General features: G+C 39.8%; 1 protein-coding gene across 7 annotated transcripts in view; it reads right to left on the reverse strand.

Moving 5' to 3' along the window:
- Positions 1-681: 681 nt before the first annotated feature.
- The window catches only part of sugct (succinyl-CoA:glutarate-CoA transferase), a 310,078-nt gene continuing 297,541 nt past the window's right edge, over positions 682-13,218 (reverse strand). For all 7 annotated transcript variants that reach the window (XM_049565792.1, XM_049565787.1, XM_049565795.1 and 4 more), the window contains one exon: positions 682-1,429. In XM_049565792.1, coding sequence (XP_049421749.1) covers positions 1,266-1,429 — 164 coding nt within the window. In that variant the 3' untranslated portion in view covers positions 682-1,265. The remainder of the gene's footprint in view (positions 1,430-13,218) is intronic.

A 13,218-nucleotide genomic window follows, 5' to 3' on the forward strand; every position in this document is an offset into this window, starting at 1 on the left:
TTGGCAATGTACATTTCTGCAAATCATGGATACGTTACATTTGTACATTATTACGTAGCAGATACACTGAAACTTAACAGTGCTGTATGTGTGTTTAGGTTTAGGCACAAAAGCCTCTTAAGCCAAATCATGGCTTAAGATACTTGCTTTTCATGGCACTATCCCCACTGGAAAAACTGCAACAGGTCACTAAAAACACTCATGTTTGATGGCTAAAAGCTGCTGGAAACACAGCAGTCACTTGCAAAATCACAACCAGTTTTGTTGTTTGTTTGTGTTGAAAAGTGGTCTTCATCTCAGCAGGCATCTTTCCTAGGTGTCACACCATCCACCATCCCCTCCACTTCCTGATGACAAAGTCAGCTGATATACTACGTCACTTGAAAAAGGTGATGTGATATGTTAGGAACAAATGAAAAATACCTGTGGTTTGCAGAAACGTAGACTGGCGACTGGGCTGGTAATACAGCTGTGAGTTAACTCCCTGTTGGTGCATTCAAGGACATACGTGAAAAGGAGACTACAGTCAGTTTCCCCAGTAAAGTATATTTGGGTGTCCTTGAATGCACTGTGTGACTTTTATCAATTCTGTGTGAAGTTTGTTGTCAGTCTGACTGGAAGATGTCTGCTCAGCTCAAACCATCTGTTATTGTTACTCACATGATGAAAACATTTCTGCAGTTTGAATTCAAAGCAGCAGTTTATTTCCAGAGTGCAAAAAACAATTGTCACAATTTGTTTTTACAAGTAGTGAAGTAAATAAGACCCTGAGTGCTTTAAAACAGTTCAAGAGTCAAAAGATTGAAACAAGGTGTTCAGTGAAATACAGTGAAATATTTTGTTTTGTCATTTTAAAACTGATGTAATAACAAGTTCATCCTGTTTGTTCACTAACTCTAAAAAATGCTCCCTGTGTTTGTTACTTCTTTTAAAAGAAAATGAAAAGTTTCAAAAAGGAACTCAGAAGATTTCTATCTGTGTGATACTAATAATACTTGAAGAAATAATAATCATGTTTATAAAGTGGGATTTTGTGGGATTATTTATAAAACCTACAGAGCCGTATTTGCTCTTCATTATTCAGCAGCTCCTTTATTTCAACTGTTTAGCGTTTCTCAGTATGTTGATCATGATTTTTAATAGGAGCTCATATCCACTTTCATGAATTAAACTTTTTGTGCAGAATAATTCTGTGATCATGACATCAGGCAGCTTCATGGATTGATTGTTAGTGTTTCTCCCCTCTCTCTCTCTCTCTCAGCCAATCAGGACACTTCATTCTGAGCCACTGCCCCTGACTCCAGCAGTGCTTTGATGACATCATCACTGTAGGACAAAGTGTGTCGCAGCACCTGCATGGTGTGCTGGCCAATCAGAGGAGGGGGTGTCGGCTTATCGGGGGTGAAGCTGCTGTAATGCACCGCTGGACCTGGCACACAAACAAACACACAAATGGTTAACCAGCTGTCTGACGTGTTGTGTCTGTAATGAACACTGCAGCCTGCAGGGGGGTCTGTCTAATTCAAATAAACATAATTTACATCACAGCCAGGTTGGAAAAGAAAACAGCTCCATGAGAAATGTTATGACACAATAAACACTGATGATGAACCTGATGATCAATAAATAATCAAACACAGTAAGAAAACAAAACAAAATCAATGGTGGAAAGAGTCCTTTTATTCAGTAGCACTGCCACAGTGTAAAAATACTGCCTTATGAGTCCTGCACTGAAGTACAGAACAGTGTACAGAAACATTTCTGTCACAACTTTGTGTCCACTAAGATTCATCTTAAGGCCCCTTAGGGAACCCTGAGCCACTGCCCCCGCTGTCTCATTATTTATTTGTTTGTTTGCTTATTTACATACAAAATGTTCATTTTATGATCTTTTCTGTATTTAGTTTGTGTATTAATGTTTGTGGATATTTTACTTAAAGTGCATTTTAAAGCAAGAGAAGACGGCTCACCTTTCATTTATATTCGCCAGACTTTCTCACTTTCACAGTTTTTACTCACAAATTCAACATGTGACAGAAAACATGACGTGTGCATTGTGAGGAAAACTAAGGAAGGTGGAAAGGAAAGGAAGGAAAAAAGATGGAAGGGAGGGAACATTAGGAAAGGAAGGAAAGAAGTATGGGAAGAAAAGAAGGAAGAAAACAAGGAAAAAGAGAAAAAAGAAGGAAGGGAAGGAAAAAGGGGAGAGGGAAGGATGAGAGGAAAGCAGGAAGAAAAGAAAGGGGAAAAATAGACTGATGGTAGGAAGAAAGAAAGTAAGGAAAGAAGGAAGGAAGGGAAGGAAAGGGTGGAAGAAGAAAGTAAGAAAGCAAGTAAGATGAAATGAAGGTGATAAGGAAAGAAAAAGGGAAGGAAGGGAGGAAGAAGGAAGGAAGGAAGGAGAAAAGAAAGGAAAGAAGGAAGGTGGGAAGGACACAAGGACAGAAAGAAAGGAAGGAAGGAAGGGAAGGAATAAGAATGGAGCAAAGAAAGAGCAAGGAAGGGAGGAAGCAAAGGCAAGATGGATGGAAAGAAGAAAGAACAAAGAAGGGAGGAAGCAAGGAAGGAAATTAAGGAATGTAGGGAAGGAACTAAGGTAAAGAAGGATGGAGGCAAGAAAGAGAGTAAAGAGGGGGGAAAGAAGGAAGCGAGAAAGGAAGAAAGATGAAAGAAAAGACAGTGAAAAGGAAATACAGAAGGAAAGAAAGAAATAAGGATGAAAAAAGGAGGAAGGACAGAATAGAGGGAAGAAGGAAAGCAAGGAAGAAATGAGGGGAATGAAAGAAGGATGGAAGAGAGAAAGGGGAAAAAAGAAGAAAAGAACAAAAAAAGAGGGATGGAGGGAAGGAAGACAGAAAGGAAGAATGCTGTAAAGCCTTCTGAGGCGAATTGTGATATGAGATATTGGGCTTTATAAATAAAATTGAATTGAATTGAAATTGAAAGCAAAGAGGGAATGAAGAGAAAAAAAGAAGGATGGAAGAGATAGGAAGAAATAAAGAAAGAAAGGAAAGAACGATGGAGAGAAGGAAGAGGGGAAAAGAAGGATCGTCAAGAGAGAAGGAAGGAATGAGGGGAAGGAAAGAAGGATTGAAGAGAGAAAAGATGAAAGGACAAAAGAAAGGAAGAAAAGACAAAAGTGATGAAGGAAAGAAGGATGGGGGATAGGAAGAAAGACAGGGAGGAAAATAGGGATGGAAGAAAGAAGAGAAGCAAGGAAGGGAAGTAAAGACTGATGGAACAGAGAAAAGAAGGAAGGTAGGAAGAAATCAGCTGGCCGAGGGAACAAACAGTTTATTTTGGGAAACTAACAACAATCCTCTGTTGTTGTTTTTTTGTTTTCCGGCACTAATGAGCTGAACTCTCACAGTCAATTTGTGTGTGTGTGTGTGTGTGTGTGTGTGTGTGTGTGTGTGTCAGCCCACACGTGCATGATCACATGAGCGTGTGTGTGTGTGTGTGTGTTGGCCTGCATCATGGTTTCATGCATGACTGTGTTTTTGAACAGTGCTTCTATTTTCACCCCATTAGCAACCGTTTTCCCCTTCAGTGACACTCAACAAGTGTCAGGATCAGTGTGTGTGTGTGTGTGTGTGTGTGTGTGTTGGTTGGGGTGTCAGGACAAAATATTAAGAAATAAGATTATGTAATTAATCTATTCATCTATCTTTTTTTTCGTTATCAGTTTGTGTTCCAGCAGAGACAAAAATTCATTCAAAATATATTGATTGATAGTCTATTAATTTTGTTTATTCCATATGTACGTTTTTACGGCCTTTAACAAACACCATTTCCCATTATCCTCTGACAGTCCAATGCTGTCACTATTTTTATCAGGATTTTTTAATATACCAAAGAATGGAGGATGGAACATTTAAATGATATAAATCTTGTATTATATTTATTTATTTATATGTTATATATTTCCTTTTTATTTACCACTTGGTTACAAATACAGTGACATTATTACATTTGATTAAAACTGCATTTTGGTGTGGTGGTTAGCACTGTCGCCTCACAGCAAGAGCATTCCTGGTTCGATCCTGGGTGTGGGAGCCCTTCTGTGCAGAGTTTGCATGTTCTCCTCATGTCAGCGTGGGTTTTCTCCAGGTACTCTGGCTTCCTTCCACAGTCCAAAGACATGCAGATTGGGGAAAGGGCAATTGGTGACTCTAAAAATTGCCCATAGGTGTGAATGGGAGTGTGAATGGTTGTCTGTCTCTACATGTCAGTCCTGCGATAGTCTGGCGACCTGTCCAGGGTGTTCCCCGCCACTCGCCCAATGTCAGCTGGGATAGGCTCCATTAAATCCATTATTCCATTATCTTTTATGTTTTATGTTTATTTGTGGAAAAATAAAATAAGTTGATGTAAGGTTATATTACAATAATAAGATATTATTTCAAGGTTTGTCCCTATGCTGTGACCTTATCACATACTGTACTGTATCCACTACTGAGGCTTCCTGTTTACTTGTAGCTCCTTTTTACTGTATTAAATCATAACATCAGCCTGTATTAATGGAAACACACTATTTTACTGTTTGTTCAGAATTTTTTCTTTTCAAAGAAAAACAACACACACACACACACACACACACACACACACACACACACACACACACACACACACACACAGAGGAATGTCACAAACAGGCCAGCCAATGAATGTTCTGAGCTGCACGTTTTCACGTTCAATTAACCTCCAAGCCACACAGGCGCACACACACACACACACACACACACAAGCACACACACACAAACTAACATTTGTGTGTGGTGTTGTTTACTAAACAGAGATGGAGGGAACAGGAAAGAAGAGAGCAAAGAAAAGCATATTGTTAAGGTGCTGAATAGATGGACAAACACATTCTTAACAGTGACATTTCAGAGTACTGATGTCATCGGTTAACCGTTAATCACTTAACAGCCGAGAATATGGTTGACTGGTTACACATGTCGGTCTATAAGTTAATTTTTCTATTCTTCAGTTTACTGCAATGCGCACCACCCAAGACTGGTGGGAGACGGACAGTTGGCTATGGGCCCTAGGCCTTTTTTGGGGTATTTTTACTGCCTTTACTTTTAAGCTCATATCACAGTCATTATAAAGGCTACATACACATGCTATATCTTGTTTTTCTTCAGGACAATCTGGGCTATCCAGATTTGCCATCATTCCATGACCTTCTATGTGCCTGTATTTTATATTAATTTTTATATCAATGAAAAAAACAAATCCGTGTGACTAAATTCTTACATTTTTACACGTATCTCAGCATAGCAAGTTGAAAGTTGACATATTCTGCATATATGAAGAGGGGAGACTCTCTGGAATCTGGCAATATAAGAACCATGATGGTGGGACATTCTGTCACTTCACAGTTGTCCAAAACATTTAGTTTGTGCCAGGCGAACATGATTCCCAGTATTTTTTCATTATTGCAAGAAATTCCATTGACTCATTCACAAGTCAAAAATGCATTTTATCTGAAAGAAACATGCAATATTTACATCTAAGATAATAGAAAAATAGTCAACCGAGTGCAATGATGTTCTCCAAGATAATATTTGCCATTTTGTTTGCAGTAAAAAAAAAAACAAAAACATGTCCCCCTCAATGTATATGGTGACTACAGCCCTGTCAGGCATGCATAATTAGGCTACTGTTGTCTGGGTGCACAAAGGTGAAGTGGCTGGTCTTGTCATACATGATTGCCAGTATTTTTTCATTATTGCAAGAAATTCCATTGACTCATTAACAAGTCAAAAATGTGTTTTATCTGAAAGAAACATGCAATATTTACATCTAAGATCATAGAAAAATAGTCAACCAAGTGCAATGATGTCCTCCAAGATAATATTTGTTTTTCAGTTTCAGTTATATGTTGGGGGGACATTTTGGGCATTGGTGGGGGGGCACGTGTCCCCCTCAGTGTATATGGTGACTACGGCCCTGTCAGCATGCATAATTAGGCTGCAGTTGTTTGGGTGTGCAAAGGTGAAGTGGCTGGTCTTGTCATACAAAGATTGATGGAGTGTCAACTGGACAATATGGAGATATTTGCATCTTGAAAGCCGGACTACAAATGTGGATAGACAGGGAGAAACACACACAAGCCTAAGACGTGGTAAGATACGATATTCCTCACTATATGAAGTGACTGATAACAAGATCTGTATAATGGGTTGTAAAGAAATTCATCAGGTTTATATTTTGTAGACAATTGATCTGGATTTACAGCGTGATGGGATGACAGCACAATGATGTTTGTGGTATCACTGGAAAGCTCTGCTCCTGCACTTTCATGAGATATGCATGACATTTCTGTGCGAGCCTGCATTCGCGAGTAATCCATCTAAGAGTAATGAGTGTGCAAAGCTGTATGAAAGCTCTGTTATACATAATTTTAGTGTAACTTTATCATTTTTTTTCGCTGTGTAAACATTGGTACACCGACAAGTGCTTGGTCTTGTTGGAAAGCTACAGTTCAATCAATCAATCAATCAATTTTATTTATAAAGCCCAATATCACAAATCACAATTTGCCTCACAGGGCTTTACAGCATACAACATCCCTCTGTCCTTAATAAGGAAAAACTCCCCAAAAAAAACCCTTTAACGGGGAAAAAAAAACGGTAGAAACCTCAGGAAGAGCAACTGAGGAGGGATCCCTCTTCCAGGACGGACAGACGTGCAATAGATGTCGTACATCTATTAGTTCTGCTCTTCTGACGTAGTTCTGCTCACGGTCGTGGAGAAAATTGATAGAGAAGAACAGGTGTGAATTTGGACACACTATGCGTCGTTCGGGCCCATAGGGTTAACATGCAGAAGCATAGAGCTTACTGCATCCCTCCTAACCCAACCGGGCAACTTGATCTCACAGAAATATGTGAAATGACCACAACCTTTTAACACCGCATTCCGTGGTGGCAGCACGTAATGAGTTAAAATTATGTACCGGTAGCATGGAAACAATGCTAATGTAAATCAATTCATTGTCGTGGTGGACACACGGATTCCCTGGTTCACGTCAACCTTGTTTTCCTCAATGATATCTTTAACATTTCTGTACACACACAAATACACAGAAGTGTCCTTGATAACTCAACAATATGACAGGCCAATGTCAAGGCCATAAAATAAAATAAATGTATTTTGCCAGCTTTTGATAGCGTAGGGCTTTAAGAGCATTGTGCTGTGGGCGGATGGGGTGCGTTCGACTTCTGTTTTGTAGCTACCGTCTGCCGTCTGTGGGCTTCATTCCATTTCAAATTGCCGTCCATCTGCTGTAACTGAATCCAAACGCCACTATCTCTGTTAAGAAAAGATACTGTGTGTGTGTGTGTGTGTGTGTGTGTGTGTGTGTGTGTGTGTGTGTGCATCAAATCCTGTATCATGGCAATATAAACAGGATGAAGACAGGATTTCTGGACTATTATCAAACAATCAATCAATCAATCAATCAATCAATCTTTATTTATAGCCTAGAGCACTTTTCATACAATAATACAATAAAATGTAGCACAAAGTGCTTACATGTAAAAAGGTCGTCCCCAACAGATCCCCCAAAGACCCCCTCACCTCCCTCAGCCCCATCCCGATGTGATTAAAAAAAGAATGAAAATAAAAGAAAAAATAAAGAAATAAACAAGAACAAAAAAATAAGGCGGAGTACGGAAGAACCAGAGAGGAAACACCATCACATGGAGCCGTCTGCATCTGGAGGTGTCCGCTGCCCCTGGCAACCTGGCCACCCTCCACTCCACCAGGGGAGAGCGGACTCCAAGCCACCGCCACAGTACCAGCAGCCGCCCCCAGTGCAGATGGCTTCCACTGAGGAAACACTGGAGTTAAGAACTAAACTATGATAAATGACATAAAATATTAAGATGTAGGCCTAACATAAAATAAATTCATTATTAAATAAATTAAAACATATAGTCTATAGCAGATAAAAAATACAATAATAGGCTAAATAGTATCTAAGCGTCTAAACAATAATAAATAGTACCTAAGTCATTTATTAGGCAACCATTCCACTCTGTAAATAGATTTTAAAATTTCAATATAATTTTAATATTATTTTTGTTTATTTCATTATTGTTATTATTGGTTTACTTTTTAGTAGTATTGTACTCTCTGAGGATGACTCATATTAGTAAATATTTACAGTAAAAAAAGAAAAAAAAACAAGTAAAGAAACAAACAAAAATCATTTTATACACTGGGCCTTCAAAGTGCTCTCTGAAACTAGACCTGGCATGGCTTGTGTCCAAAAAATAAAAAACATAAAAACTTTGTTGTAGAGCTAAACCAAATACATCATTGGAAAGGTCTCAACCTGGAGAGTAACATATGTCAGTATGAAGACTCTTCATGGCTCCTGCTTTGAGCCATTGACCTTTGAACCTTGACCTCAGTGCATGTTTGAAGGCTTATAACTCAGCAACGAAAGGGGGTACAGACATGGGACCAACTGTTATAGAGAGCTCTTGACCTCAACTATCATGTGAGTGTAGTCAACAACTGGGGGTGCTGTCGGATATGGGTAAAATATGGATACCATATTTAGAAATTAGATATTTAAAATCTGATTACACAAGTGTGTTTACCATCCCCTTAAAGTCCACAGTGTACTCTCAATTCAGTATTTACAACTTCAAAATCTAGCAAAACACTTAAATTTTTAAAAAACTACAATTCCCTAGGACCGCGCCATGCAGCTTGATTCATATCAGCAACATAGTTGTAGTTCTTCTGATTTGCAAAGTAGGGTTCTAAACAGGGTTATAAAAAGATATATCTACCCAATATATCTAATATCTAGTAAAGCTGAACTAGTAAATACACTACGCCTAGATAAACTATGTTAAGAAAAAGCAAGGATGTTGGCTAATTTTCGCTATTTTACCTATTACTCTAGAAATGGTGTTTTTGGGACAGTAGTTTTTTGTGGCTTGTAAAATAGAGTTGTAAAATGGGGTTGTAAACAGATAGATCTACTGAATATATCAAATATCTAGTAAAGCCGAACTAGTAATTACACTGCACCTAGATGAACTATGTTAAGAAAAAGTTAAAATGTAGGCTAATTTCAGATATTTTAGTTAGTACTCTAGAAACGGCGTTTTAGGGAAGGTAGTTTTTTGCGGCTTGTTGTAAAATAGAGTCGTAAAATGATACATCTACTGAATATATCAAATATCTAGTAAAGCCGAACTAGTAATGACACTGCACCTAGATGAACTGTATTAAGAAAAAGTAAAGATGTTTGTTAATTTCAGATATTTTAGCAAGTAATCTAAAAACAGTGTTTTTGGGACGGGGGATCTTCCGGTTGTAGAGTTGTCAAATAGTGTCGTAAAAAAAATAAATCTACTCAATATATCAAACATCTAGTACAGCCGAAATATCATGTTGTTATTATTATTATTATTATTATTATTATTATTGGTGGGAAATCATAACAGAGGAACATATTTGCCATTTTAATATCAAGAACACTTTTGTGTTTTTGTGTGTGTTAGAGGGTGACACGGGAGTGGATTTTCAGTCCTGTTCCATCCCACTCCCACAAAAATCCCATCACGTCCCAATCCCATGAAAAAGAAAAAAAAAAATCCTGTCCCATCCCGCTTCCGTGTTGTGTTTCAGTTACAGTCAAGAAAAAAAAAATGCAGTACATGGATCACATAATGCCTACCTTAGTTGAATATAAACCCAAATATGACATTTAATGTTGTGTTATGGTGTTTATTGCCTAATTATTTTTACATTAACTCCACCTTGAAGCTGTTCAGAATGATAAACACATTTGATCTCTGATGTGGTCAGACAACATGTCATAAGAACCAGTTCTGAGAGAGTATTGCAGTAAAGGTAGGGTTTGGTTCCTCTGACTGATATGACATCATTAGATTATTAATACTGAAGCATCAGTGTTACGCCGGATTTCCACTGGATGCGTGTCCGTTGCGGAACGGCAGCGCTGGTTATCTGCTGCGTGCTCCGCCGTCCGTCAATACCCACCGGCTGCGTTTGCTGTGCGGTGCGGTGCAGCTCCGCCGGAAGACATCTCGGTGCACTGCCATGATTAATATCTCCTCGTCCATGGTGTTCATGGGGTGAAATGACGTCTGAAAACCTCTGACCTGTTGACTTCAGGCCTGCCTCTGCCCATTATGTAGTTTTTAAGGTGTAGTGCAGGGAAATACGATCCGCCGTAAACACTGTGTATTTTATTTTGAAAATTAACCGGATGTTTTATCATGTTTCTGTGCACGACTTCCTGCCCTGCACGATCTGCTCTGTGCTGAATTGCTGCGTTGTGCTCCGGCGTCCGGCAAAAATAGAAGTGCTGCGTATCTGTTGCGGAGGGCTCCAGAGTGCCGGAGCTGAGACGGAGCTGGAACGCATCTGGTGGAAATTGGCCTTTAGAGCAGCATGTTACTGTTGTAGCTGCTGGAGGTGGAGTTAGTTTCAACTATTTTATAAAAACTTAGGCCTGTCACGATAACAAATTTTGCTGGGCGATTAATTTCGTCAGAAATTATTGTGATAAGTGATAATATTGTGCTTTTAAGACCATTTTTATTATTGTTGTAATTTTGCTGTTTTTAGACTATTTTTTAAACTTATATAATGAAGGAATATTAATGCAAGTACACCCTTTTAAAGAGAAATAAACATTTATTTAACAAGAATATTTCGGAATGCAAAAAAAGAAAATTTAAATATCCAAAATAACACGTAAAAATATCAAAATAAATACAAAAAATAGACTCTCAGTCTCTCACTCTCAGGTGTGCAGTTAAGTTGGTCGTATTCGCTCTTTTTGTTGAGATGGTTTTAGAACAAACCCGGCACACCAGCTCGTCCAAATTACTGGCCTCCCCTCTGTCATTTGGTTTAAATCCAAAATACTACCACATAGGGGCCATGGCATTTGGTTTAGGAACGAGTTCCATGTCTTTCTCTTACGCTCAACTGTTTTTTTTTTCTCCGCCTCGACTCCCCCTCACGAAGAGCGCACTGCGTGTGTGTGGGTGTAGCCCATAGCCCTGCCTCCCCCACAGAGACAAAGACACTCGATGACAAGAGCTTTCCCTCCGTTCATTACGCTAATGAACCAACTCACCTGGCTGCCAGACGATGCACGGCAGTGAACGCTCTTGTCGTCCAGTCTCTTTGGTGGACAGAGACGAGGAAAACAAACACGCATGAATATGGCAATTAATCCCTTTTAATTTACTGTGTAATTAACCGACTTATCGCACATCGCGAAAGGCCTAATTATGATTCCCAGTCCCACCCACTCCCACTGACTTTTTTTCCCATCCCGTCCCAATCACGTGATGAATAGTGAAACTGATTCCCATCCCGTGGGAATCCCACGGGAATCACGTGACCCATGGGACTCCCGAAAAAATGTCAGCCTCTAGTGTTACGTTACTGAATCAGGAATCCATGTGTCCACCACGACAAAGGATCCTAATTGACTTTACATTGACATTGTTTCTGTGGTACAGGCACATAATTTCAACCCATTACGTGCTGCCACCTCTGAATGCGGTGTTAAGAGGTCGTGGTCATTTCACGTATTTCTGTGAGATCCGGTTGCAATCGGGTTAGGTAGGAGCTAACTAGCAGCGCTGCCCCAGCCCAACAGTTTTGCTGTGGAAACATGGTGGCCTCCTTTGGGTCTACCCTCAGGTCACCCCAGTGTTTAAGCAGCTCAATTTTGAGCTGGCAATCCCCTTTAGCATTGTTAACTTCACTGTTAGCTCTGTTAGCAGTATAAGCACAGCTAGTGGTGCTAGCATAGTTAACAATGCTAAAGGGAGTTTGGGGCACAAAATCAAGTTGCTTACTCAACAGGGTGATCTGGGAGGAGACTGGAGGGTGACCATTATGTTTTCATCACAACATCATCCCACTACCGAGACAGCGTTGCCAGCATTGCCAGCATTAATTGCAAATGAGCAGTGTTGTTAGCTAGCTTCCACTCAACCCCCGCTGGTGCGCACTGCAGAGCAGCCAAGGCTAACATTAGCTAGCCAGTGGAGGCTGGAGGGTGGACAGTGGGCCCTATGCTTCCAAATACATTAAAGGTCATATTCCTGAATATTTCTACTGTTTGCCTCACAATCGTTGCTTTGTTGTAATTGCTGTTATAATTTCTGTGTTTTAGCCACTGATAAACCCTCAAACTCAAGGACATGTTACTGTTTATGCCCAGTATCAATGTTAACTGCTATTTTTATCTTTCTACATCATCTGACCTTCTGCAGATCAACAGATTCATGAGTCTGGACATACACTGTGGTCCTGAACTGGATTCTGTTATCAGAACGTTTGTGTTAATAATTTGACGCTGAGTCAGCTGGATCCACACCAGACACAACACACACACAACCTGGCTCTGCTAATTATGGATGTCTTCCTGCTGCGTCTCACACACACACAAATACACATGGGTTAGAAGACAGATTGTACTGTAAATAAACGGTGGTGGACAAACAGCTTCCTCTTGGTGGAAACACACTGAGATCCATCAAACCAAGTGAGCAGGAGAGTCCCCACAGACCTGTGTGTGTGTGTGTGTGTGTGTGTGTGTGTGTGTGTGTGTGTGTGCGCGTTGAGCTGCTAAACACGATCTAGTAGCCTAATTCTAATGAGCAATATTTGTTTGTGTGTCTGCAGGGAAATTCAGTACTGTCCCACTGGAATGCGTGTGTGTGTGTGTGTGTGTGTGTGTGTGTGTGTATGTCAGTAGGACATCACTAACAGCGCCTCAGCATCCAGACAAACACAAATTCTTTCTTGAAAAATGTAATTTAACAAGTTGGTGTCAGAGGTTGAGAGTTAAGAGTTAGAAAGAGGACAGCTGTATCTCTAGATGCCCTGCCTCCAGCATGACTGTAAGGCACCATGGAATAATATATGATCAAGATTTGTCCTTTAACTCCCATATCACCAAACTTCAAGGACTGTGTTCTTTCACCTGTGTAATATTGCAAAAATCGGACATACCCTGTCTCAAAACGATACAAAAAAAGGGGGGATGATTCTGTGGAATCATCTTCCAGTTTCATTCTGAGAGGCAGACATCATCTCACTATATTTAAAAGCAGACTTTGATAAAACTTATATTCAGGGCTGGCTCAGGCTTTCCTTGCACCAGCCCGTAGTTAGACTGATATGGGCCTTGTC

This window comes from Epinephelus fuscoguttatus, linkage group LG21 (genome assembly GCF_011397635.1).
Source record: "Epinephelus fuscoguttatus linkage group LG21, E.fuscoguttatus.final_Chr_v1".
Taxonomy (NCBI): Eukaryota; Metazoa; Chordata; class Actinopteri; order Perciformes; family Serranidae; genus Epinephelus; species Epinephelus fuscoguttatus.